Raw genomic sequence first — 27,702 nt, forward strand, 5'->3', positions numbered from 1 at the left:
TTTTCATAGAGAAGAAGCGTCAGGAGGACTGGAGCACCCCCTCTGGCAGTAATATCTCTGATTTATATACTGAAAATATCTAATAATCATTACAGAATTTCAGAAGTGTTTTTGTACAGGTATGGGCCCTATGATCTAGAATGCTCAGGACCTGGGGTTTTCCAGACAAGGGGTCTTTCCTTAATTTGGATTTCCTTACAATAAGGAGGTTCTTTATCCAAGGTCGAGTTTTTGAGGCTTATTCTACATCAAATAAACTCACAACTCGAATGTTTGCTTATTTATGAAAAACTTCAATTAATTAATTCAATCGGGTGGAAAAACTCAAATACTTGAATTGATCAAGTTATCGGAAAAAAAACTCAAATAGCTTGAGTTATTGAGTACAAACCACCAAAAAAATGAAAATCTGCAAATGGTTCAAGGGACCTCTGCCATTGACTTCTACATAAATTTGGAGTTTTAGCTGGAGTATTTTCGGATTCAAGCTTTTTGAAGCTTCAGGGCATAATAAATGTTGAAAATGTTGAGTTTTTTTTATCCTGAAAAATCAGAGTTTTTACTGAAACTACTATTTTTCTGGAAAAACACAATTCAACTATTGATAAGTAACCTCCTAAGCAGGGCCGTAACTACAGAGGAAGCAGACCTTGCGGCTGCAGGGGGGCCATGGAGGTATAGGGGGCCCATGAGGCCTTATTCATATACAATTTCAATAAATAGGTCAACCTCTAGACATTTTGGGGGCCTAAAAAATAATTTGCTGTGGGGCCCAGAAATATCGAGTAATGCCACTGCCCCTAAGTCTACTAAAAGTTAATTTAAACATTAAATAAACCCAATAGGATTGTTTTGCCTCCAATAAGGATTAATTAAATCTTAGTGGGGATCAAAGAAATGTGAATTATTTCATTAAATTGGGTGCTATTTGGATGACTGGTTTCCAGATAACAGATCCCATACTTGTTCTTGTAGCTATCATCTTCCTCCCCTAAGGGGCCCCTCACTGAGGCTGGCAGCCCAGGGCACACGTTTTGTTTCTGCCCTACCCTAAAACTGACCCTGACACAACGGGTTAACTGTGGGACCTGGAAATATCCCAGTAAAATCTCCTTTACGTCAGATATCAATTGTTCATATCTCTCGCTCCAGGTGCAGAATACATTGCTCACATTATTGTGTCAGGATTCCCACTTATCCCAGTTCAAGCTCAATGACATCGATAACTGGAAATGTTAATGAGAAAAAAATCATTATGCAGAGAAGAGAGGGAACATCCGATAAAAGCCAGCTGACAGCAAAACAAGAGACAGAGGCAAGTTGAAAACTATTGGAGTGAGTGTCCCACCACTTTTTTTCTGTCCGGTAGGCCTATAAAACCATATAAGGTCTTTCATAGTGAAAGAAGTGGGATGAATACAAAGCATTAAATGTAAAGACAGACAAATTAAGTGTCCCAAGGGGATGGATCAACATATTGATTGAGGAGGATCTTCCCCTCCCAACTCACAAGGAGTAGGACCTCCCAGTTCTTCTCTCCTTCAGCAGCATCCTGACACTGCCTTGTCTTACTCTGCAGCCACTGGAGACGGAGCAATGCTTTTTGGAGCTTTATCCTTTTAATAATAGCTTCTGATTCTTCTGTTCAGATCTGTGAATCACTGGCAAGCACAACTCCTCCTCTTCTTTTATTTACCCAGGGACTGACGGCACTGAAACCTGCAGCTCTGGAGCATCAAGACCACGGAGGGATGAACTGAGACTTGTGTGCTTCTGGCAAAGCTACACATTTGCCCGTCTCAGATTTTCTCTTTCCCAAATGGAGCAAGGATTTTGAGTCTTGCTTTAACTCCGCACCATAATGACTAGATCATCCCTACATCAAACGGGGCATGGTGCCGTTCTTAGCTGACTTTCTCATAAAAGGAAAAGATAAGACAAATGACACATGTAAAGTCACACTGAGCGGCACTGTTGGAAAAGAGCAACGCCAGATGTAAGTTTTAATCTATGGATGTTGTGCACAAATGACTCCCAGCCTTATACTGACAACCGACGTGAGCAGCTATGAGATCCAGGCTTTGGAAGATGACAAATTAGTTCACTAAACTGTTCTGAAAGGCTGAAACTGCAGATATAACATGCTGCTTAATAATACTTCCACAAACGTAATGGGGCCACTTGATAACATGCCAGAGTCTATTTGGGGTAATAACACTCTCAACGGCACTTCTACTGACTCGCCTGGAATTGCCATCTTTATCTCTTTTGTATACTCCTTAGTGTGTGTCATAGGATTATGTGGAAATACGGTGGTGATCTATGTTATCTTGCGCTATGCCAAAATGAAAACTGCCACCAACATCTACATTCTGAATCTTGCTATTGCTGATGAACTCCTTATGCTCAGTGTCCCTTTTCTGGTGACTTCTACCCTTCTCCGTCATTGGCCTTTCGGGTCTCTGCTGTGTAGGCTGGTCCTCAGCTTGGATGCTATGAACATGTTCACCAGTGTCTACTGCCTTGCTGTGCTCAGTTTGGATCGCTATGTAGCTGTGGTACATCCTATCAGCTCTGCCCGATACAGGCGGCCAAGTGTAGCCAAGATGGTCAATCTTGGAGTATGGCTCTTTTCAATCCTTATTATACTCCCCATTGTAGTCTTCTCCAGCACTGCACCTAACAGCGATGGCACTGTGGCTTGTAATGTGTTAATGCCTGAACCGTCACAACGCTGGGTGGTTGTATTCGTGCTGTACACTTTTTTGATGGGCTTTCTCCTACCAATGGCTGCTATATGTCTCTGCTATATTCTAATTATCACAAAGATGAGAGTAGTAGCCCTCAAGGCTGGTTGGCAACAGAGGCGTCGATCCGAACGTAAACTCACACTTATGGTGACTGTGGTGGTGACTGTTTTTGTGGTATGTTGGATGCCCTTTTATGTGGTTCAGCTAGTGGGAGTTTTTGCAAGGAAAGGTGACACTACAGTTAGCCAGCTGTCAGTTGCACTTGGTTATGCAAATAGTTGTGCCAATCCATTCCTGTATGGATTTCTCTCAGACAATTTTAAACGCTCTTTCCAGAAGGTGCTCTGCCTCAGCTGGATGGAGAATGCCAATGAGGAACCGGTGGATTATTATGCAACTGCTTTGAAAAGTAGAGCATATAGTGCTGAGGAGCTGCAGAATGGCATGTTGACCACGGGAGGTATATACAGCAATGGCACTTGTACATCTAGAACTCATTAATTCATTTACCTGGACACTCAAGGACTGCTGTCTTCTTTTAAGTACAACACAATGTACTGGCAATGATTTAGTAATAAGGGCAACGTTTCCCTCAATACAGTAACCAATAACAGTTATCAGCTACTAGCCTTCAAGGGTCAAAATCTAGTCATACACAGAGATCCAAATTTTGATCAGTGGATCCATCTTAGTGGTTGGTCCAGGTAGGCTCATATGAACATTTATCCCTTGAGCCAACAACCAAATTACATAGATAACCCACAAAGAGCTGAGTCAGTTGAGGGCTGAACTGCACCAATGGCCCAGTGAGATGCTTGGCTTGCAGAGTTTTGCCTCAGACTTTACTAAATACTGAGCAGGTAGGAGTTCATTTTGGTTCCTCACACCAGCCAATATGTCTCCATATATATATAGGGATCTAAATGCTGTTAATAAATGTTTCTAAATGTAGAAAAGTACATTTTGTGCTGTATTTAATGATCAGGACCAATATTGTATACATCTGTTTCACTTTTTCAGGCAAATCCCCCATTTGTACATAATGTACAGAATGTAGCAGCATAGGGTAATTATGTATCAGTCTGTACAGCGCCTTATTCTGGTGCCAGTAATTCTGGTATTCTGTATATTCGGGTATTCAGTATTCTGGTGCCTTGCCAATAATTTGGTCAGTGTATGTAACATATGCACACAATTCTCTCTTGGATTCCGCTCCATGACATGCTATGTGTAGTATAATTAACGGTAAATGTTGTCAGTGGATCAAAGTGTGCATTATTATTTTGAGGTTAGGAGTCAAGTTATATCCCCATGTATTAAATGCTTTTTATATGTTGCAGAGGGTATACTGAATAAAATTAATATATTTCTGTCTGTTCCCAAACTCTGTTCTCTGCTTTGGTTCATTTACCGACAATACATTGGTGATAGAGCATTATTTGATATGTTTATATAATTGATAATGTTACTTTTTTCCAAAATGAACATAGATTATGATGAACATTGTATTGATGAAGAATTGCATTTCTCTGTCTTGTCTAATAGATCTAAGTCAACCACAGGGAACCTTCAGAGCTTTCTGGAGCCAAATGAATGCTTTCATTAACATAAGCCATAGTTGAACAAGTGAAGTAAAGCACAGAAAGTCACTGCTATGGGTTTCATAGAAAAATCACTTCTTTTTATCCAGATATGTTTTTTGTTTTATTATCACAGACATGGCAAACTGTCATTCTTTTCTTTTGTGTGTGTGTTCCTTTACTCCCCCAACCCCACCCTGTTACACCCCTGGTCACACCTCCGATCACCCTCCCAGCTTTGCCAAATGCCACTTGTATCTAAGTTCATTTTCAGAGGGTTAAGGGCCTTTTCAATTCTGGGGGTAACTTTAATTCGGGTGTCAGAACAGATGACAGAGCTAAAAAGGGGTGGCCAAAACCAGGTAGTAGACCGGGAGAGGAGTAAACCAAACTCTCAGGAGAGTTAATATGTCTGTTACCATCATATACAATTATATATTTTATCTTTTGCAGACATTCTCCAAACAGAATATTTTTAGGTTTATGGTGTGATGAACATTATGTCCCGATTAAGTATATTAAGTGCGTTTCCTTTCCCAATGATTTTCAGAATCGAGCCGTCACCATCTGTTTGGATACTCTGCAATGTGCTTTATACCCAAAGTGTGTCTCCCATGTCGAGTCCCTGTATTTGTGTTTTGTACTATGCTGTCATTTTTCAAAGATTTTAATATAACGTGTCCATCATTTATTTTTTGTGTGGTTATTTGTAAGTCTTGTGAGTAAAGTCACAGCTGCATTTATTATCTACTAGTACTGTGTACTGCACCCTAAACAAAAAGCAGGTGCACACACTAGTCGATTACCAAAGGATTAAATATGTGCAGTTTTGCCACTCATGTCTAATTTGATTTTTAATGTTTCCCATGTGGTGCTGGCAAGGGAGTTCTGCTAATGGAAGTTGGCCCTGTTATGTCAGCTTGCCACAAGAACATATTAAACATGCCCCACACTATAAACATATGATAAATGAGAGCTGAGAATTTTCCTATTAAATATATGCAAAATAGTGCTTAAACAACACTATTTATAGAAGTATATTCATAGAAGAGCACAAAATCATTTTATTCCTTAGCATCAACTTGTACATTGTTTAGTGACTTTGGGGGCTCATTAGAGTGCAAAGTATCCTGTTTATGTCCATCTAATACAGGTATAGGATCTGTTATCCAGCAACCCATTATCCAGAAAGCTCAGAATAATGGGAAGGTTGTCTCCATAGACTCCATTTTATCCAAATATAAAAACATTTAAATAATGATTGCCTTTTTCTCTGTAATAATAAAACAGTACCTTTTACTTGATCCAAAATAAGATATAATTAATCCGTATTGGAAGCAAAACCAGCCTATTGGGTTTATTACATTTTTACATGATTTTTTAGTAGACTTAAGGTGCGAAGATCCAAATTACAGAAAGACCCGTTATCCAGAAAACCCCAGGTCCTGAGCATTCTGGATAAAAGGTCCCATACCTGTAATAATGAATACCCCCCTATGAAAGTCAGAAAGAGGTACAAAAAATTCTGCCGCGCTGAGCGCAGCAAAAAAAGTTTTTTGACATACAATGTCCATTTTACAAAATTTGGCAGGTTATGGAAAGTTTGAACACATTTCTGGGAGGTGTAGGGCCATGTTTTATGTGTTAGTCAGTTTTGCTAATTAAAGTGAATTTCCCTTTAAGTTGTAAGTCTCAGTTATCCCAAGAGACCTGCTTAGCTTAAATAGTTACAAATGTATCTACGTGCAGGTGCTGAGTATTCTGCGCTCTCTGCCCCAAAAGCCTTTTGTTCAATTACGTTTTAGAAACTTTGTATCTTTTTCTGGTGTCAGTGCAAGAGATCAAAGAGAAACTTGGGACATTTTAGTAACAATCCAAGCTGTCAAAATTGAGATTGTCCTGTGAAAAACGGGACAGTTGGGAGGTATGTACTAGTGTCTGTTTTCCCTGGGACCAGTTTTCCACCCCACTTAGGCTCATTTAGTGGGGCTCATACATAAACACCATGCAAATTTGTGCCTAGATGATAACCCATGTCAGTGATTAACATTTGTCAGCCAGCTGCAGATAGAATAATGAAGAAACATCTGATTGGTCACCATGGGCTGCTGCCCAGGTGCAAATTTGCCAAGTGTTATTTCTTTGGTGAGAGAAAAGGCAACACTTCATAAAGAAGCAAGGGAAGGTACTGTCATGGGGAAAAATTTTTTTCTCAAAATGAATCAGTTAATAGTGCTACTCCAGCAGAATTCTGCACTGAAATCCATTTCCCAAAAGAGCAAACAGATTTTTTTATATTCAAATCTGACATGGGGCTAGACATGTTGTCAATTTCCCAGCTGCCTCAAGTCATGTGACTTGTGCTCTGATAAACTTCAGTCACTCTTTACTGCTGTACTGCAAGTTAGAGTGATATCAACCCCCTCCCTTTTTCCCCCCAGCAGCCAAACAAAAGAACAATGGGAAGGTAACCAGATAGCAGCTCCCTAACACAAGATAACAGCTGCCTGGTAGATCTAAGATCAGCACTCAATAGTAAAAACCCATGTCCCACTGAGACACGTTCAGTTACATTGAGAAGGAAAAACAGCAGCCTGCCAGAAAGCATTTCTCTCCTAAAGTGCAGGCACAAGTCACATGACTGGGGGCAGCTGGGAAATTGACAAAATGTCTAGCCCCATGTCAGATTTCAAAATTGAATATAAAAAAATCTGTTTGCTCTTTTGAGAAATGGATTTCAGTGCAGAATTCTGCGGAAGTAGCACTATTAACTGATGCGTTTTGAAAAAAACATGTTTTCCGATGACAGGATCCCTTTAAGGGATGTGGGGAAATGGTATGTTCAATTATTATAGTTTCCATTCAGTCTTTGTAATTGGCATGTCTGTGTTAAAAAAATATATATTTGTATTTATTTTTGCATATTCAGATTCAGTGTTTGTGCAGCTTTTCTATATGAACTCAACTGAATGAGCTCATTTCAAAAAAGAAGAGGGTATATTTTCCCTCAAAGATACCAATATACTGCAAAGTAACAGTGCAGTTTGGTGGTTACCGGCCTTGCTACCAAGCCATGTGCGCATTTGCAGCTCCCTCAGTTTGCCTACGATTACATCAGGTTGTCTGGACATATAATTAATCAACACAATCACAGACTCAGGTAAACAGAACCATAAAAATGGAGGTTCAAGGTGCATGTTTATGATGGAAAGATTTACCTTCGAATTTGCGCCAGCATTGACTTCGCCACACTTCGGCACACTTCGCCAGGGCGCCGCTAATTCACTAAAATCCGAAGTTGCACTCAGGGAGGCGAAAGGTAGCGAAGTTGCGCTAGCGTTAATTCGTCAAGCAAAGCGAAGTTACAATAGCAATACCTAATTTGCATACGGCGCAAAGTTAAAGTACAATGGACGTATATGTAGCAGCAAATACATTACACTACACAAGCCTGGGAAAGCTTCATAAAATAAAATAGAGTTGTTATTTTCCCCTACACATGAGCCCACTGTATAGTTTAGGTGCCATATGTTAGGAAATGTAGGGGGGAAATAGGGTACCCCCAAAAAAATTTACTATCTTTTTCTGCCTACCACCCTTAAAAAAGTAAGATGCCAGCAATTTTTTTTTGACGCAAGCCCTATCTACTCTACTGCACTTCGCCTGGCCTTAGGTGGCGAAGGCAAGTCTGGTGCAAGAGGTAAGTTCAGTAAAATGTGCAAGTTAGTGAATTAGCGTAGTTACGTCCCTTCACCATAGCGCAACTTCGCCTGGCGTAAGGGTGCGAAGTAGCACCAGAGTAGGTCCACTTCGCTAGCGAATTTACGCCAGGGTTTTTTGAACTTTGATGCTTTTTCCACTCACAGAATTTGATGTAAGTAGCATAAGATTTAGGAAGATCTATGTACTCCAGTGCACTTCGTCTGGTCTGAGCTGGGGAAGGCAAGTTTGGTGAAATCTGCATTTTAGTGAATTAGCGGAGTAACGTCCATTTCAGAGCGAATTGTCACCCGGCCAAAAAGTTTGAATGAGCGATAGCGCCTATCTCTTTCGCTAGCGAATTGCCGCCTGCGCCCGTTAAAAGTAAATTGGCGATGTCTCTGCAGGCGGTAACGCTGGCGAATGGTCGCCAGCATTTGCCACTTCACCCTTTAGTAAATCTGCGTCAGGAAGGAATTTTTTCCTCCTTTGAGGCAAATTGGAGAGGCTTCAGATTTCAGGTTTTTTGTCTTGCTCTGGAACAACAAGCAGTTAGGCAGGTTAAAAAAAAAAGGTTGAACTTGATGGATGTGTGTCGTTTTTCAACCTAACTTACTATGTTACTATGTTTATAGTGTGAAGGCCAGAGATGTCTAGCCTGCTGCCTTCCAGTTGTAAGAATGGAGATATTGTTTCATAATAACCGCAGGGCAGCACTCTGACCTTCCCGAATTTATGTGTTTTTGTTACCCTGTCAAATTGGGCCCCAGCCTGCACTGCCAGGTGTCCCCAATGTTCTAACCATAACCCTAGCCCTGTTTTCTGATCCTGTATTACTTGGCTGATGTGAATACCTGCATGGGAGAAATGGAATAAACCATCAAGGCCACCCACTCTCTGAAAAGGTCAGTAGATTTACCTAATAATTTAGGAACGATCGGATTTATCAAATTAAAATTTTATTTGGCAAAACTTTTGAGATGTACTCGTTATAAAAAGCCAACGCAAAAATATGTAAAGAAGTAATGACAGTGTTCCTTTAAGTTTCTAACCCACTTTACTAACTTCTGTTGGGAATTAGTATTCTCCTATATCTCTGTGCAAACACAGAACCACCAGCTCAGGTACGTCAGAGCTTTCAGCTGATATAACTAGTACAAAAGAAAAGCTTTTTATTTTATTATTCCACATGGATAAGTGCCACACGGCCTTTAAGGTATTTTATATAACACTGCATATTTTCTTGATCATTTTAACAAGAAAAGGCATTTTCCTGCCAGACTTTGCTTTCAGAACATTAGTGAAAGAGGAGGCTATAATTCACTGTGTCACAAAAATGGCTTGCTACACGCATCTAAGGTTTTGCGTGACACATATTCTGCCGAAATATAGCTCCTTGCATTCAGTGTGCTGGAAGTAATGTTGCCTGTAATTCTGCTGCCGAAGCTGAGCTGAATGCCTCTAGGATTAGGACTGGATTCCTTAAAAAAAGAACACAATACAGGGCAAATGAACACTAAATTCAGTTTTAGCAACATGTCTTCAGTTCACTTCAGTTCAAAGATTTTTCATTTTAGTTACACAACAACTATGCTGTACATCTGAGCCCAGCAAGCCTAACAAACAGAACTATTCTATACCTTGCTAAGCTTGTGCTGGTTCCACTAGTAGCATGGACAGAGCCGCATCTATTAAACATAATTGCTTGCATTCCAGCCATTTATGCCCACATAACAGCCACACCTACCGAGGAGAGGCAGTGTTGTATTACTAAATACTAAATTTTATAGTTAGTAGAGATATGGGTATATATAATTTATGTGAAAGTATGGAGGGGTGTGTGTATGGATGCTGGGTTTTCATTTGGAGGGGTTGAACTTGTTGGACTTTGTCTTTTTTCAACCCGATTTAACTATGTTACTATGTAACTATGTATTATTGATAAGCCTGTCAAATGCTAGTGCTGCTGGGCTAAAGATAGGCTCATTATTGAATAAACCAGCTACGGAAATAAAACATATAAAAAGCTTGTGTTCCGGTTTCATAGAAGTAACTGGCAGAATCAAAAAAGGGAATATGCACAGCAGTGAGACATGGATCAACCGCAGAACAACTGTCAGGCTCTGCTGGGATTTGAGCTAGGGACCTTTGGGTTTCTGGCTTGATGCATTAACCACTGGGCCAGGTGAGCAGCCTATAGCCTCACTATATATTACCTGGCCATCATTGTCCCTAGCTAAGGGTTCCTGCTCTAGCCTCCTTTCCTTGCCTTGTCTTGTCTGAACTCTTCCCTGTCTTGTCCTGCCTGCCTCTGAACCTTGTCTTGTCTTGATCTGCCTTATCTTGCCCTTCCAGTTCTGCTCCTGTCCTGCTTTAAACCTTGATCTTTACTTGCTTTAACCTTGCCTTGACCTTTCCCTGCCCAGTTTTCCTTGCTATTTTGAATCTTGCTCTGCTCCTCACTCCAAACCTGACCTTGCCTTAACCTTATTCTGCCTTGACCTTGATCTGACCGTGCCTTTCTGGTTCCTGCTTCTTGTTCTATTTTGACTTGTACCCTGTCTATATCTTCCCTCGTCTTGGTCAGCCTTTTCCTCCCTCTCCGGCTATCCCGTCCTTTCCTGCTCCAGTCTCCATCTGCTCCAGTCTCCTTCTGCTCCAGTCCTCCCGCTATCCAGTCCTCCCGCTATCCAGTCCTCCCGCTATCCAGTCCTCCTGCTATCCAGACCTCCCGCTGTCCAGTCCCCCTGCTATCCAGTCCTCCCGCTGTCCAGTCCTCCCGCTGTCCAGTCCTCCCGCTGTCCAGTCCTCCCGCTGTCCAGTCCTCCCGCTGTCCAGTCCTCCCGCTGTCCAGTCCTCCCGATGTCCAGTCCTCCGGCTGTCCAGTCCTTCCACTATCCAGTCTTCCTGATTTCAAGTCTGCTCCTGTCTCCTGATCTACACCCGCACGGTCCAGACCTATCCTTCTAGTCTGCACCAGTCTCTTGATCCGATCTACGCCCACACCATCCTGTCCCATCCAGTCTGGTCCTGACCTTCATCCTCTTCATCCTGTCCAGTCCTGATCTTCGCCCTCTCTGTCCTGATCTGCTCTGCACCTGTTCCAGTCTGACTCATCGCCCTCTTCAACCCGTTCCTGCCTTCCCTTACGTGTTCTCTAGGCACTTACAGCTCCTGCCTCAAGGACTCACCCTTCCCTCATCAGTCTCCACAGCACCCTCTTCCTAATCCTTGACAACAACAAACAGAGGCTAAGAAATGGGGGGAGGGGAAAAGAATAGAATAATAAAGTACAAATATATCATCCGTTATCCAGAAACCCGTTATCCAGAAAACTCAAAATTACAGGATGGCCATCTCTCATAGACAAATCAATTCTAGTGACATTAATTAATTTATAAACTATTTTTTAGTAGACTTAAGTCATGAAGATTCAAATTACAAAAAGACCCCTTAACTGGGAAAACCCCAGAAACCAAGTCTTTCTGAATAGTGCCAATATCAAGTCCATCTATTTCTCATATACAAATAGATACAATCCATGGTCTTACCATTTATTCCACGCATCGCCGAGAAGGAATTAGAGGGAACATTATATATATATATATTGTCCCCTCTAATTCTTTCTCGGCGATGCGCGGAATAAATGAAAAATTGTTTGTGAGCACCATAATTTGCTGTGCCTTCTGGCTTCAAAATGTGTGCGTGCGCATACCTTAAAAGGAACATTGCTTCTCAGATGTGACATGTTTTTGATGAAAGAACTGTCTATACAGTCGTGGTTGCAATGGTTCTGTGAATTTTTCAAATGTTAAATATTTTAAAAATAGAATTATTATTTTTTTTTTAAATAACCTGTTCTCTCTTTTTCTTTCTTCTCTCTGGGTGCCTTGGTCGCTATCGGGCACCCTGCCTAGTGACATCATCCACAATTATACTACAAATCCATAGAATCCATAGAAAACAAAGTAAGGCTAACAAATGAATGTTAATGTCCAAATTGTATCTGACAGTTTCCTTAATTTTCAACAGGAGGAGCAGATAATTGACATTGATTGGCACTAATGAAACCAATATGTTTGTTCCTTGACCTTCCTGTCCTTTTTAGATTGTAACGTTCACAACAATGAGGTCTACTCCCTTCTTGCTTCTCTGTCTGTTAGTGCTGGAAGCTAAATAAGATGATTTGGCCTCCCATTTGATTCCTGTACCATTATTATTTAACATAGGGCACTCCTGCAAGGGTTGGACTGGACCAGCAGGACATTGGGGGAAAAAAACCCGAAAGGAAGGTGGGTTGCTGCTTTGGTGCATGGAAGATCTCACCACTAGGGTTATGTTCACCCAGTCCGATGCTGACTCCTGCAGATGCATTGGGAATCAGTGTGAGATTTCCCAGCCTCCCTAATCAATATCTAACTAAGCTCCCATAAAATCCTGATTGGGAAGGCCATCATTTTGGCCCTAATCATGGGCAGTACCTAGTCATAAGTCGCTGAGACAACAGTCAATACCTTGAATTATAAGTTTGTTGTAACAATGAATACTGACAAATATACAATTAAAAAAAGCATATAAGCAAACAGATGATTAAGTGCACACACACCTGCACGTTAAATATTCTCCTCTAATATAATACATTTTAACACCTTACTGACAGATGGTTTTATCTTGCGCCTGTAATTAATACTGCTGGGCAAATATAGGCATATTTTATTGTATGACACTGAAAGAAGTACTGTATTGTTTTGTTACTTGGCTTTCAATATATTAATAATTAACTGGGCATTATAAAGGACTTCCTTCACTATTAAAATACACCAGAATACAATTTTACGTCATGTCAAAGCACCTAATCAACCTAGGGTTTGACTGCATATATGAAAAATATATAAACCCATGCTCTGTGTTACTTATTAAATTTACTTAATCTGGTGCTAAGCAAATATTCTGCCTGCAAACCACAAGCTCTGATGGTTCTACAGCCTTGTGATCAGCAGAATTTAAACTTGTGCTGCAGTTTTATGGCAACACATGGGTTAACTGATCTTACGATTTCCATTGGGTCAATTGAACTCAATGCTGAGCACATAAAACTGAGCAAGATATTCATGTCCTCTCCTATAAATATATCAGTCTCTCACTCAAACCACTCCCCGGTTGCTAAGGTAATTTGAACCCTAGCAACCAGATAACTGCTGAAATTTCAATTTTGCTGAACAAAAAAGTGACATAATTGAAACACAACAAATAAAAAACGACGACCAATAGCAAATTGTCTCAGAACATCACTCGCTATATCATCCTAAAAGTTAGCTCAACGGTGAACAACCTTTTATTTGTTTTATATTTTAAAAACAGCTGAACTGAAAAAACGAGTGTTTGGAATACAAATAATTTCTTTAACCTTTGCAGTGCAGTAATTGTCTAACAAGTGTTTGCTCTCTGAATTTCTTACATTACCATTCTAAGGCTTTTATTACATTTTCTAAATTATGTTTTCTAAATTCATAATTAACCAAAAATGATATATAATATAACGCACAAATGCATAGCTGTAAATGGTAGGGGTTCTAGGTGACAAGTAGGGCCACATTAGTCTTTAGACAAAAAATGACTCAATTGTTTGATGCTTTAGAAAAAGGACTGAATGGGGCACCATTTTTGGCATCTGGGCGAATCATAACATTATTTGATTTAATTTAATAATAGATATGAAGGGTTTATGATCATCTTCTGAGGATCTGCCTGCACTCTCACCTACATTTGTGAGTATATTTTTCTGCTTTCTATTCAATTAATAAATGCTAAAATGCTATTGGATTGTTCCTTATCTTTTTCTACCACTGTGAATCATGTTGAGTGCTTAAACAAGGGAAGCTAAACTGTTCTTTTTTTGTATCATCCGATGAATGGGAATCATCCGATATTCTGGCGCCTCCGTTCACATTTGCAGTGTGGGTATAATCAGAATGACAAGGGTGTTTGTCATTTTAAAGGGCTGATTTGTTAATTCACATGCAAAGTGCCGTGGAAAAACTGGATACATATTTGAACGTTTTTTGCAGCTTTTCCTCCCTGTTGACTGGCACTGCAAAAGAATGTGCGCCAATGAAGGTGCAAATTAGCTCGCAAGTTCCAGCACTGTTTTTTCACATTTTTCCCACATGGAATCATTTCTGGTGCACCAATAGGTGTTTGTGTGATTGCAACACACTAAGGAAACCCTGGAAGTACCACTTCCTCAAAGAAGGTATTAATTCCAGGGATTCCCTGCATCCTTGTGTCCTGTACTGTGCACCTTGGGCTCGATAAGAAGCTGTCTCCAATTTACCGTAGTAGAAGAAAAAATTCTTTCCACTTCCAAAATGTCACTTGTCCCTGGATCAACAATGTACAAATTAGCTTCAGTTTGACTAACATGCATTTTACATCTCACTTAGTATATAATCAAGGGATAGAAAATCGTCGTTGTAACATTATTGTCCTATGAGTGAAAATAAAGTCTGCATTATACAATCTTTTTTATGCAACTGGAAACTGTAGCTTTCTTAAAGAGCAAAGTAGTAATAAATAAATAAAGCCACAACCCCCCCCCCCTCATACCTTATTTCCTCTTTTCGTGGCTGCAATCGGGGGCTGGACAGGATGTCAGGGGGTAGTGCAGGAGGTTTCAGGCATGGACCAGGCCTGGTTCAGCAGGTCCCATCGGATTTTTTTCTGGTGTCCTGCTGGCCCAGTCCAACCCGGCTTATACATTATTCTGGACTACCATTGAGCCCCTCAGAAAAAGATGTGTCTTTTGTCCTTATCATTACCCTATGGTAGCAAAGTAATCAATGCAAAAAAACATATATGTTTATCAAGTTGTTTCACATGACCAGGCCCGGACTGGCAATCTGTGGGTTCTGGCAAATGCCAGAGGGGCTGCTATAAGGTGCCATAGAAAGTCAGTATTAAGTGGTCTGGTGTGGGCTGATTGGGCCTCTGTGTACCTGAAATGCCAGGGCCTATTTTAATTCTCAGTCCAGCACATAACATGACTATGTTGGGACTATACAGTCCACAACAGGCAGCAATGGGCACAGTGAATATAAATGTGAAACATGATCAGTTAATTTCCATTTAGATTCACTTTCTTACCTGTAAAACAGAGATTAAAAGGGATGAATACAGTTGCCCGCTGAGCAAGTTAATCTTGCATGAACATTAAACAACATGATGATTTAATTTCCACCATATAAATAATCCTTTTCGCTGCACAGTAAAGGGCAGGACTACTGCACATGCCGCACTTGAAAAAGCTCACTAATATGCAAGCTGAAATTGGCTTCTATCTGTGATGCCAAGATTCAGACTTTTTCTAATGATTTGATTTCATTATCAGAATAATATTCTATGTTCTACTGACCTCCTCAGAAGAATCTCTGGGTTAACTGCTACTTATTCTTTTTAGATGTTTCATTCCACACACACATCTTTTGGGTTGAAAAGAAACAAAAAGCTGCTCCTGGTTACTTTAGGGAGATTAGTTGCCCTGCGACAAATCTCCTCTTCTTCGGGGCAACTAATCTCCCCGAACTGCCTCCCCTGCCTTCCCGCCAGCTAGAATATAAATCGCCGGCGGGATGACACTCAGAGTGCTTCGTTTTCCGAAGTCGTCCAAAGTGCCTCACGAGGAATCTTCGGGCGAATTTGGAAAGCAATCCAAATGTGTCATCCCGCCGGCGATTTACATTCTAGCTGTCCAGAAGGCAGGGGAGCCAGTTCGGGGAGATTAGTCGCCCGAAGAAGAGGAGATATGTTGCCGGGCGACTAATCTCCCTGAATTGCAGCATGTGTCTCTGCCAAATTTCCAGTTTACAAATGGAAAACTGAGGTGGCAGAGGGGTCAGGATCACCCCTGTACTATTGGCAAGTGTGTCTCTGGCTTCCTATTATTTATTATCTAGTTATCCAAAATGCTTTTCAGTGAAAGAAGGCATCCTCAGTTTGAAATATCTGTTTTGTCTGTTACATGCAAAGAGTGCATCAACATTATCTACCCTTTCATTTATTTTCTATCTATTCAGTGGTTGTCCAATTCTCACAACTTCATTGTTTCCAACCTGATGCTGTATCTTCAGTAAAGTTTTTATACAGGTCAGGCCATAGTCTTATGTAGGTCTCAGCTTTAGCCACTGCCAGTCAATAATGATTAAGAACTTGAAAAGCAGTCTAAGAAATCATAGCCTCTGCATATGTTATTCTGCTGGAACAGTATATGGATCCATTATCTGTAAACCAATTATTCAGAAAGATCCAAATCATGACTGGAAGGTCATCTCCAGTAGACTCCATTTTAATCAAATAATTTTGATTATTTCCTTTTTCTCTGTAATAATAATAAAACAGTACCTTGTACTTGATTACAACTAAGATATAATTATGGTAACATCATACAATTGGGTTTAATTAATATTTAAATTATACTTTAGTAGGCTTAAGATAAGGAGATCCAAATACAGAAATCCCCTTTTTGGAAAACCTCAGGTTCCAAACATTCTGGATTACAGGTCCCATATGTAAGTGAATCCTAGCCAGGCTTGTATATCTGAGGTTCATGCACCTGACACAGATGAACGAGCTATTCTATCCAGATGGAAGACTTTTCTGTAGTCTTCCCTAAGCAGAGCAACATCAGAATCCTTTCCTCTCTTCTTCTGAAATTTTCCCTCAACTGTTGGATGGTAAAAAGAACTGCAGCAGCAGGTGGCGGTGTTGTTTAAATGTCATTATATCAGCAGCTTAAAGGGGACCCGTCACCCAAAAAAAAAAAACGAAATCCTATTTTATCACATTAGTCAAGCAAAATGAACTTAAATTACACTATATAAATTATTTGAATCTGGTTTCCTTCAGTCTGGGAATTCATAATTATAGCAAGCAGGCAGCAGCCATTTTGTGGACACTGTTATTAAGACAAGCCTTGCGTCGTCTCAGAATCTTGTTTGTGCACCAGAATGGGGGACCTGATGTCCATTTCCTTGCCCTGGCTACACAATTAAACGGTAAAGAGAGAGGGGGAATTTGTGGAGAGCAGTGACATCTAGGAAGTGTTGAATGGAAAGTGAAAGTAATTGTCTGCCCCGCCTCTATGCCACTGGCATAGAGGAGGGGCAGACAATATTTGATTGACAGCTGAGATTTTTAAATGAGCTTACAACAGCTATGAATGCTTAAATAAAAAATAGAAATTGGACTTCATGTTTAATTTGAAAAGGACTTTTATTATACAGATTTTTGTGTCTGGATGACAGGTCCACTTTAAAGAATTGCTACTATCTTGAAATCTAGAGAAATGTAATTATTTTAAATTGTAAAAGTGCTTAGTAGAGCACTCTAAGCAATTTTGAATTCATTTTACATTCCTCTACAATTTCCATCATTTTAAGTCACTGAAGCCTACGCATGATTTTTTAATTAGCCACAAAATAGCAAACTGCATGGCAGATCCAGCTCCTATCAATGAATGCAAATACTCAAATGTTAGGCTCACTGTGCAGAATAGCCTATGGCTTTGTATTACCCTGTACATTTTAAGAAAAATAAAAGAAACGTAAAGGAAGGTAACGCGGGCAACACAAAGCTTGTGTTTAAATATTTTCCATGGAAAATTATATTTTTTATTAGTGCCACTGCACTGTAGTAATTGTACTGGGGGCACGGTGCTGTGCAAGAAATTTGTATCATGCTGAAAATCAATGGGACTTATTTACTTCAATTCTAAAAGGTCACAGAATGCAGTAACCCTAGCAACAACACAAACATTTGCTTCAATTAATTATAGTACTATATTGTGAGCTTTTCACTCTTTTTCTTTTTAACAGTTTTTATTTGAGTTTATAATGGAACCACAATGTTATTATACATACAAGCTACTAAATGAATGCAAGTGACGGTTATGAAGCAGCGTTGCTTTATAAAGGTGTAATTGGCTCCTCTTGCAGATTCTGCCTAGCAAAAAATTGCCATTGTATTTTTATACTTTTCACAGCAGTAGGAATGGTAGCAGTCAAATGGTTACATTAGCCCAGTGATCCCCAACCATTAGCTCGTGAGCAACATGTTGCTCTCCAAACCCTCTCCAAACTCTCCAAACCCCTTGGATGTTGCTCCCAGTGGCATCAAAGCAGGTGATTATTTTTGAATTCCAGGTTTGGAGGCAAGTTTTGGCTGCATAAAAACTAGGTGTACTGTCAAACAGAACCTCAATGTAGGTTGACAATTCACATAGGGGCTACTAAATGGCCAATCACAGCACTTATTTGGCACCCCAAGAACATTTTTCATGCTAGTGTTGCTCCCCAACTCCTTTTACTTCTGAATGTTGCTCACAGGTTCTAAAGGTTGGTGATCCCTGCATTAGCCTATAATATGGTTACTGTTAGAATACAAGTGAGTGTATTCACATCTCTACTCAATCTATTAGCAATATCACTGGAAAATGCATGTTGAATAAAAATCGATTGAAACAAAAAAGTAAATAGTTTAGCGAGTGAGAGTAGTATTTAAAAAAACTTATTTTTTTTAGTTATTGGCCACTTATCTAGCAGCAACTGGTGTAGTATTTTGAAGTCAGGAAATGGCAACCCAGTTCCAACCCAAAATTCCAAATTTGGAGATACATTGGCCAGTGTTGGTGATATGTGCTAGCCTAATGACCCATTACATGACATGTGTTTGATCTACTAATGATCACATCATCATTAATCATATACAGTATTGATCAGCTATTGATAAATTGATCTGAAACATATTGTATTCATTAAATGAAGTTTCAGAAGTGTGTCACGCATTTTGGCCTTCATGGGATTCTTTTTCACATTGACCTGAGCCTTCACAGGTTTGGTCATTCGCAGACAGATTTTTCTTTAGCTTCTAAAGCGCATGTAGGGTTAGTTGCAAATCAGACCTCAGTATGTGCACAGGGTGTTCCAAAAAAGTAAAGAACTGTAGAGCGAAATGCAACTTTCCCCCCAGATTTCCTACTGTTCTGAATTCAGTGAGGTGGGCTGTCCTCATTGCTGTCCTAGATTTGTCATACACACAAGAAAAGTAAAATTCCTTTGTTTCAAAAAACACATTTAATTAATCTACAGTCTACATTAATGTATATTTATTAGTGTCCAATGCTTTTTAACTCTTATCCAGATTTATATGTACAAAAACTAGGGATGCACTGAATCCAGGATTCGGTTCGGGATTCAGGCAGGATTCAACCTTTTTCAGCGGGATTCGGCCGAATCCTTCTGCCCGGCCAAACCGAATCTGAATCCTAATTTGCATATGCAAATTAGGGGCAGGGAGGGAAATTGTGTGACTTTTTGTCACAAAACAAGGAAGAAAAAATTTTTCCCCTTCCCACTCCTAATTTGCATATGCAAATTAGGATTTGGTTCATTATTCGACCGAATCTTTCGCAAAGGATTCGAGGGTTCAGCTGAATCCAAAATAATGGATTCGGTGCATCCCAAACAAAAACACAAGCCAAAATCCAACACAACCATGATACAGGAATCCCATGTGTGTGTGTTTGTGTGTTCACAGGCACAAACTTACTTAGAAGTAGACTTTTCTGTAACAATATACAATTAGCAGGAGAAGCCTCTACATTAGAGATATCAACTGACCCCATGCCATACGGGTGATACTGATACACTCCGGCCATCCATTTATAGTGAAGAGGTTTGAAAAAAACCATCTAGGACTGAATCATAATCTACTTGCCATGAGGATAGTTAATATCTTTTCTATATACATTTTGCCCCCCAACAAGTACAAAAACACATTGACTCAAATAACTATAAATTTCTGTACAGGAAAAAAAAATATTTGGATGAGGTTATGAGAGTGATGATGAAATGGCAGTTGGTGTTGAAGTTGTATTTCATCAAAATCTGCAGTTGTCTGTGTCTGGCTAAGGAATCCAATTCCAAACTGATTTGTGGCTGTGTCTTATTTCAAGAGGAAGAAGATGAGTTTCCACCACCCAGCACTATGCTTGTTCCTATCACACAACCAACCCTAGGGTTGATCCTTTAAATCTGTTGTCCATGCGCTACGCTATGTTTATTCTCAACAGAATCACAAATCGCACTATTACTATCTGATACTGGCTAATTAAAGGTTTGGCAGCCTGGAATATAGTTGCCCTTTAATACAGGCTTCTTTATGCTACTGATGTTAGCTGCTGCTGAACTACAACTCTATAAAAACACTTATCAACACACAAAACAAGCAGGTTCTGGCATACTAAGTATTACAGAGTACAGGTATGGTATCCATTATCCGTAAACCCCTTATCCAGAAAGCTCCAAATTACAGAATGGTAATCTCCCATAGACTCCATTTTATCCAAATTTTTAAAAATGATTTCCTTTTTCCTCTGTAATAATTGAACATTAGCTTGTACTCGATCCAACCCAAGATATAATTAATCCTTATTGGAAGCAAAACCAGCCTATTGGGTTTATTTAATGTTTACGTGATTTTCTAGTAGACTTTTAAGGTATGGAGATCCAAATTACAGAAAGATCCATTATCCGGAAAAGTCAAGGTCCCGAGCATTCTGGATAACAGGCCCTATACCTGTACTTAAATTTGCATTTTAAACACATATTTTTGATACTTCAATTTAATTGCATAGAGAGAATTTCAGAATAACTGATTGATAAAAATGTGACCTCTGCTGCCAAGGAACATCTTCCACTTTCAGCGGCTGTTGAGTGAGGGAAGCAGCTGGGATTTGTAATTCAGCAATAGTTTTTGAGTTACAGGCTGTGGATCCCTCTTTTAAAGGACAACTGAAAGCACGTTTGGCTGTGTCACTGGTGCCCCCGCTCCCCTGCAGTGGATATAATGTGTGAAGCTCATCTCAATAATATACGGAATATGATCATCTTAATAAGTCAATATTGGCATCACATTCACACCTCCTTTGTTATGTCTCATATGCAAGTATTACCCTATAACTGTTTGGCCAATACAGTACAACTCCTTTACCTTTCCTTACTAATTAAACATTAGATCATTCTTCCTCTAGCATACAACACTTTCACTCATATTAGCACAACTGGGATTCTTTTGGGGCATGTTACTGTACAGCTACTGGCAACCCTGCATAAAGTTACAGTGCCATGTCCCTCCTAATTTACTTTCAGGCAGAGTTGCCACCTGGCTGGTAATGATACCATATAATGACAATGTTATTAATTAGGAAGACATGTAGGACAGGGTATTTTTTGCCAGAAAATTTAGTAACCCTACTTCTGGACAGACTACTCCACTTGTTTGATTCTATGTGGCCTATGCCCTTTGTGAAGCAACTGTGCAATGCAATTTATGTACTGCAGGATTCTTGTGGGCATTTGCAGATCCAAAAAGGCATTTGACATAATTGTAAGGGAAGGACCATATGACCTCATAAAGGTGGTGAGTGAGGAGAAACATTTTTCTTTTGCAGCTGTACCTAGGATACAGTAAAGACCCCTGTGCCTTAAGGCCCCATACACAGGCCAATAAAAGCTGCCAACATATTGGCCTATGTGGGGCCATCTGACGGGAGTCCCCGATCAATATCTGCCCGAAAGTCAGGCCGATGCCGATCAGGCAGGGTAAAAAATACAGTCGGTTCACAGACGCATCTGTTTGTTGATGCAGTCTCCAGATTTGACCTCCCGTATTGCCTCCATAGGGGCCAACGATCGGATCAATATCGCGCACCTCAATGTGGGAATATCGGAGATAGATCCTCTTGTTTGACGACATCACCAAACATGCGGATCTCCCTGTGTATAGCCACGTTTTAATTGAAATCAATTTAGGTCGCACTCCCTTGTCTGCAACTTTGTTCACGGGTGCACCTTTCCCACGTGTCCTTCCACACGTATACGATATGTGTTAGGAATTCAAATGGGCAGCACTCCGATTAAAAGAAAGCCTTTGTTTTTCACATGCAGGGCAACAGCAGAGCAACGTTTTGAGCCACCTGGCTCTTTATCAAGCCACGTTTTATGCTGATAGTGATGAGTGGTATTTAAATATACCTACCTATTGTTCAAAAATTCAAGGAGGGAGCTATGATATGTTGAGAAGAGCCCACATAGAATATAAGCTGTAGTGCTGCTTAACCTGGAACCCTGCAGGTTGCTTATCTCTTTGTTAAACAGTTGCCCCTTTAATACATGCTTAAATCAATAAACCATGCAACAGGGGTACTTGGGCAGAGAAATGAGAGGAACTTACTAATGCAAACTATTTCCCAAGTATTCACAAAACATTAAAATTTAGGATTTTGCTGTTTGTTTTCATGCCGTTAGACACCAAACACTTGGGGTGGGGGGAATACCGCACATTATGGCAAAAGAAACTATCCCAGATTGTATCTGTACATTAGAAATCTAACATAAGGAGCAGAATTAGATACTGGGAACACATATACATTTCTTTACCAATGCCCGTCTCCTGAAAGTGGTTTTTCAACTTCTATACTTGGCCGCCGTTCACATAAGAGTTTTCAAACAAAATGGAAAAAAAAATTTAAGGTGCATTTACATGGGTTCTATTTACGGCCTGTACCCAAGGCCAAGTTTATTCATTGCATTCTTCAGTAAAAATTTTTTAAATTTACATGCATTCAGTTGCTCTTTCAGACTCAGTAACAGTCATGGTAGTTCCGCCCTAGCCTGTGGATCTTCTTCTTCTTCCTCTTCATCGCTGGATGAATGGTCTGTGGAGTCAGTTTCACTGCCCTTGGGTTCCATGGGGACTATTGATTTTTTCCTTGGTGGTTTCTTTTTTCTTACACACATTTGGATCCCACCCCACAAAAGCATTGCCAATATTCCGAAGGCCACCAGACCCAGGATCAAAGGAATAATTAATCTTTCAAACAAAGTTTCATCATCTATCAATAACTGTGTGGCATTATTTGGGGCAGGCAACGTAGTAGTTGTATCTGTTAGATTTGCTGGGGAAGAAGAGATATTAAATGCACATTTGTCCTGACACATGCTGTCTTCATCTAAGCAAGGGCATGCAGTTACCTGTATATCTGGACTTTTACTCCAGTTATATACCACTGTGTTAGGTGTTAGAGGTGGTAGGGTGCAAGGAGAAGACACATAGGCAGGGTCCAAGCACTCTTCCAAGCAATTGACCCCATTCTTTTGCCTACATTTTTCCTGCTCAGTCCCTCTTCCATCACCTTTCACCCCAGCACAAAAGCATTGGGATTTTGTGCATAAAGTGTGCGTCTTTTCAGCTTTACATGCCAGAGACAGATTTCCTACACAGCCCCTGCAGTGTATAATAATTGTTGTCTCCTCTGAAAACCTTTTAGGTGCATCTTTGTCAAAGAAAGGGTCAAGCATTTTTAAAGGTCTTGCTAGATCTTCAGAGGAAACTTTCCAGGAAGCCTTAGAACGACAGACTGAAGCATATGTTTTTTTACAAGGATAGTCCTTCCAAAACAAGCTGTGATTTCCGACTTTTAAAGCAACACAACGTCTACTAGTACATGACTTTTTGGGCTTGCTTTCCCAGTAATCCAGAGATGAGTTCTCTCCTCCTGAAATCCACACAAAGCCTTTAAGTGTTTTATGTTCTAATACACATTCTCCTGTCGGCTTGGAAAGACCAATCCAGAAGAAATTCATATCCTGATTGCCATAAAAAGGGCTCAGGAGTTGCAACATTTCCCATTCTTCTTGTTTATCCTTCATAGACGCCAGTATGCCTTTAGATCCACATGAAGAGATTGCATCCTGAAACTTCTGCTGCCTGGTGAGGATCCTGTAGCAATTGCCAGAATGAAAGCAGTAGACATCTTCTCCGAGAAACATGGGTGCCATGCACAGACACACCACAAGTAGTAAAAGGGTAGACTGCATACCTTTCATTTCTCAGGCACATACTAACACTGGAGCATGACTGCAATCTGACATCCACAGCTTTCGGAAGTTTGTGAGGATATGATAACTCAGTCTGTGAGTAGAACTCTGAGAAACAGGAAATATGAGGTAATATAAGCCAAAAGGGCTTGGGATGGTGACTATACAATAGATTTTTTTCATGCAAATTCCATTGAATTTATGAATGACACAGGCTACTTTTATGGTGTTTCCTCTTGCTTTGAAAACCCTCCCAATAATGCAAAGCTTGAAATGGCTACATAGTATTTAACAAATACCAATACTAAATTTGAATTACATTCAAGTTAAAATAAAGTTAGCTGTCATGACAGCTATCTTTTTTTTAAGTTCCAGATGAGCAATTCAGGCGGCACTCAGGAAAAGTTTGAAAAAAAAGTATTGCAACATTAGGGTAACAGCATCGCCTTACTTTTCTGGAGTGCCGCCTGAATTGTTCATCTGGACTTATATTACAGCTGGGACGCTGGTGGCTGAGCACACAGAGTTTGTGGAGATGATTAGAGGAACATGGTGGGGTGGGTTGAGTCTTGAGCAGTCACATTCTTACTGACTTCAATGTATCTTTTTTTTAGCTTGATGTTGAATACACCATGTGTATTTATTATTGCCAGTGTAACAACTACAGTGGTAAAGTACAGAATTACAGATAAGTTGTTCAAAAAGCTTTAACTGCAGTACACATGGAGAGTCCACACTAAAGAGTATTTAAAATTACTTTTCTGTGTATAACCAGCTTGAGTCTCCCACCCATGGATCCTGCCTTTCCAAGCTTCATTGAATCCTATAGTCCATCTCCTGCTACCCTGCCTTTCCAAACATTTCCAAACATAGACACCTTGGTCTATCTACCGATATGCTCCCTTTCCACCATTGTTCCATCCCCTTGGTCTAGCTTCCTCTATGCCAGCGGTCCCCAACCTTTTTTTGGCCCGGGGACCGGTGTAGAGCCAAAATTTTTTGGGGGAGGGGGGGTGCGGCGGGGGAGTAGGGACTGGGTCGGTATTGGTTCAGGAGGGGTCAGTGTCTAATTCCGGCGCAACACGTTAATTGGTCGCTAGGCTTGGCGGCCCAGTTCTGGGCCGAGGCCCGGCGGTTGGGGACCCCTGCTCTATGCTTCCTTTTCCAGCTTTGCTATTCCTCTGAGTCTATCTCCATCTATCCTTCCATTTCCATTTCTGTTTCTTTCCCTGGGTCTACCTCCCTTTATGCTTCCTTTCCCAAGTTTGCCCATTCCCCATTGGTCTAATTCCATCTATACTTCAATTCCCTTCTGTCTTAATCCCCAAGGGTCTATCTTCCTCTTCCTTCATTTCCCTACTTTTTTTTTCCCTCTATCTTCCTCTATTCTTATTTGACCCTCTTTCTTCATTCCACTGGGTCTATCTTCCTTTGTCCCTTCTTCCCCATATTTACAAGAATACTTTTTAGAGCATACTTTCTGGTCATAGGTCTTGGTTTATCCCATAAAAATAGTATTCTGTGCACTTCACTGAACCCTTTTTCATGCTTTATTTAAGCAAACTCCTGCTTATTTTAGAATAAAACATAACGATTTACCTTAGGGGCATACCTGGCTTGCTGAGCACCTTATACTTCAATGGACAGCTAATATTACTTTGCTTTGGTCTCACAATGAAGACATCAAAATAAATTTTTTCTTGAAAATGCAAAATTGACAAGTCTGTTGACCAGATAACGGGTGCACTGATATTTAGAGAATATTTTCGTATACTTTTGTGCTGCTAATATATACTTGTGTTTGCAAATGCTAAGATGTTATAATATCTCACTGGAATTCCCACAGCAAGTTGCAATTATTTGGATTATGGGGGGGGAGTGTTTTGATGAAGGAAATTTGGATGAAATTGCATTCATGAATGCATATATCACTTAAAGGAACAGTAACACCAAAAAATGTAAGTTTTTTAAAGTAATGAAAATATCATGCACTGTTGCCTTGCACTGGTAAAACTGATGTGTTTGCTTCAGAAACACTACTATAGTTCATATAAACAAGCTGCTGTGGAGCAATGGTGGAAATTGAAAAACGGCTATATGTCACAGGATAACTAATGGATAACAGATAACACCATTAGACAGACAGAGCTTATCTGCTATCTGCTGTGTAACTTGAGCCTTTTCTCCTTTGAATGGCTGCCCCCATTGCTACACAGCAGCTTATTTATATAAACAATAGTAGTGTTTCTTAAGCAAACACAGCAGTTTTACCAGTGCAGGGCAACACGGCATTATATTTTCATTACTTTAAAACAGTCCAGGCAGGGTCAAGAATCCAGGAATCAATAATAGAGGAATATACAAACACCCAGGAATGCCGCAAACAATTCCTACGAATGGGCATTGAACCGGCGTCTTGGGCGCCCTTTTATTTTGAATTTGGCGCCAGTGACGTCATTGTGCCAGGGTCTCTGCGCCCACGTGGAGATCATGGGCGCCACCATCTTGGATCCGACACTGCAGGGAAGAGCCGCGGTGGGGAGATCTGCGCCATCGGGCGCTCATGACAAGAATAGATCATTGCTGTCCGTGCACAAGGTTGCTCAGATAAAGGGCATCCAAAGTGCCATCCATATCCTGCATGGCAGGTACAACTTGCACTTCTAGGTAGAAGGTCATTTGAAAGTTCAGGCAAAGCATGCGTGTTACTGGGCTGCAATGATTGCATTTATATCAAATTGCAATCAGTGCAGTATTTCTAGCTGGAATTTCTATATGTGCCCTTGAATTTTAAGTGATCTGGTAACCTTACTTCTAGAGAGACAGTTACAGTCTAGGGGGCCTAGGGATTTTAGCCTGACCTTGTCATATGCCAGCTCCTTCCATTAGAAAATCATACAATGTTGGTAGAAAAATGGCACTTTGTACCTTGTCCTTGGGTTTATGATGGTTTGAGAGTAATTAGCTCTGCTTCTCCTTCCTCTCAGTGTTTCCCTTAACCTCTTCCTCCAACTCAGAGGACATTGGCATAATATGACATCCCCAAGTATATAAAGGATTGAAAATGGTCCCTGTTTATTCCATAAAGTGACCCGTGATGATCCAAACAAATAAAGTTAATAAGAATAATAGATGGCTTTACAAAAACATTGGGTTTGTATCCCAAGGACAACAAATGACATTTCTTTCTAACTTTATATGTAAGTAACCATGGTTACTTATTTTCTACCTTCTATTTCTGTCTGACAAAAGGGCTAAGGCTTCTGCTTGAAAGCTGGCAAATTGAACTTTGTTGGTCCCTTTACTGAGTAGTCAGCAGACGTGCTTTTTATCCCCCCCCATGGAAAAGATGGCTAATCTGGCTTGGTAGTAGTAGGGTACATTGATGACCTTAAAAGAGTACTGATTGTTCAGAAAGCTCAGCTAATTTTAAGAGCTCAATGAGGAAAACTAATTGGCTTACCAGAGATCCTGTTGTTCTGTACCTGCTGTGAGAAAAGAGCAGCCATACAAGATACTATGGATAAAAGCAGATGCACACCATTATTACAATGAGGAGCAGCTCATTTCACTAACAATCCCTTCACAGCTGCTCTTTTAACAATGTATTGCTAGCACTGTGCCAGTCATATAGCTAAAAGAACTATATATATAGTCAGATAACATAGAAGACATAGAAGACCAGCATTATGCCAATAGCACCCGAGACCTCTCTCTAGTAATTATTATACCCATAGCTAA

The 27,702-nt window shown here is 40.2% G+C and overlaps 1 protein-coding gene across 1 annotated transcript; it reads left to right on the forward strand.

Annotated features, from left to right (window-relative positions):
- The first annotated feature begins 906 nt into the window (after positions 1 to 906).
- On the forward strand, positions 907 to 4,971 carry sstr1.L (somatostatin receptor 1 L homeolog). The gene has a single exon (XM_018231149.2). It carries the CDS (start codon positions 2,142 to 2,144, stop codon positions 3,249 to 3,251), a length of 1,110 nt encoding a protein of 369 aa, XP_018086638.1. The 5' UTR covers positions 907 to 2,141; the 3' UTR covers positions 3,252 to 4,971.
- Positions 4,972 to 27,702: the final 22,731 nt, after the last annotated feature.

This window comes from Xenopus laevis, chromosome 8L (assembly GCF_017654675.1).
Source record: "Xenopus laevis strain J_2021 chromosome 8L, Xenopus_laevis_v10.1, whole genome shotgun sequence".
NCBI lineage: Eukaryota > Metazoa > Chordata > Amphibia > Anura > Pipidae > Xenopus > Xenopus laevis.

Coding starts and splice junctions, on each gene's coding strand:
- sstr1.L (XM_018231149.2), top strand. CDS start 2,142: ATGCTGCTTAATAATACTTCCACAAACGTAATGGGGCCACTTGATAAC.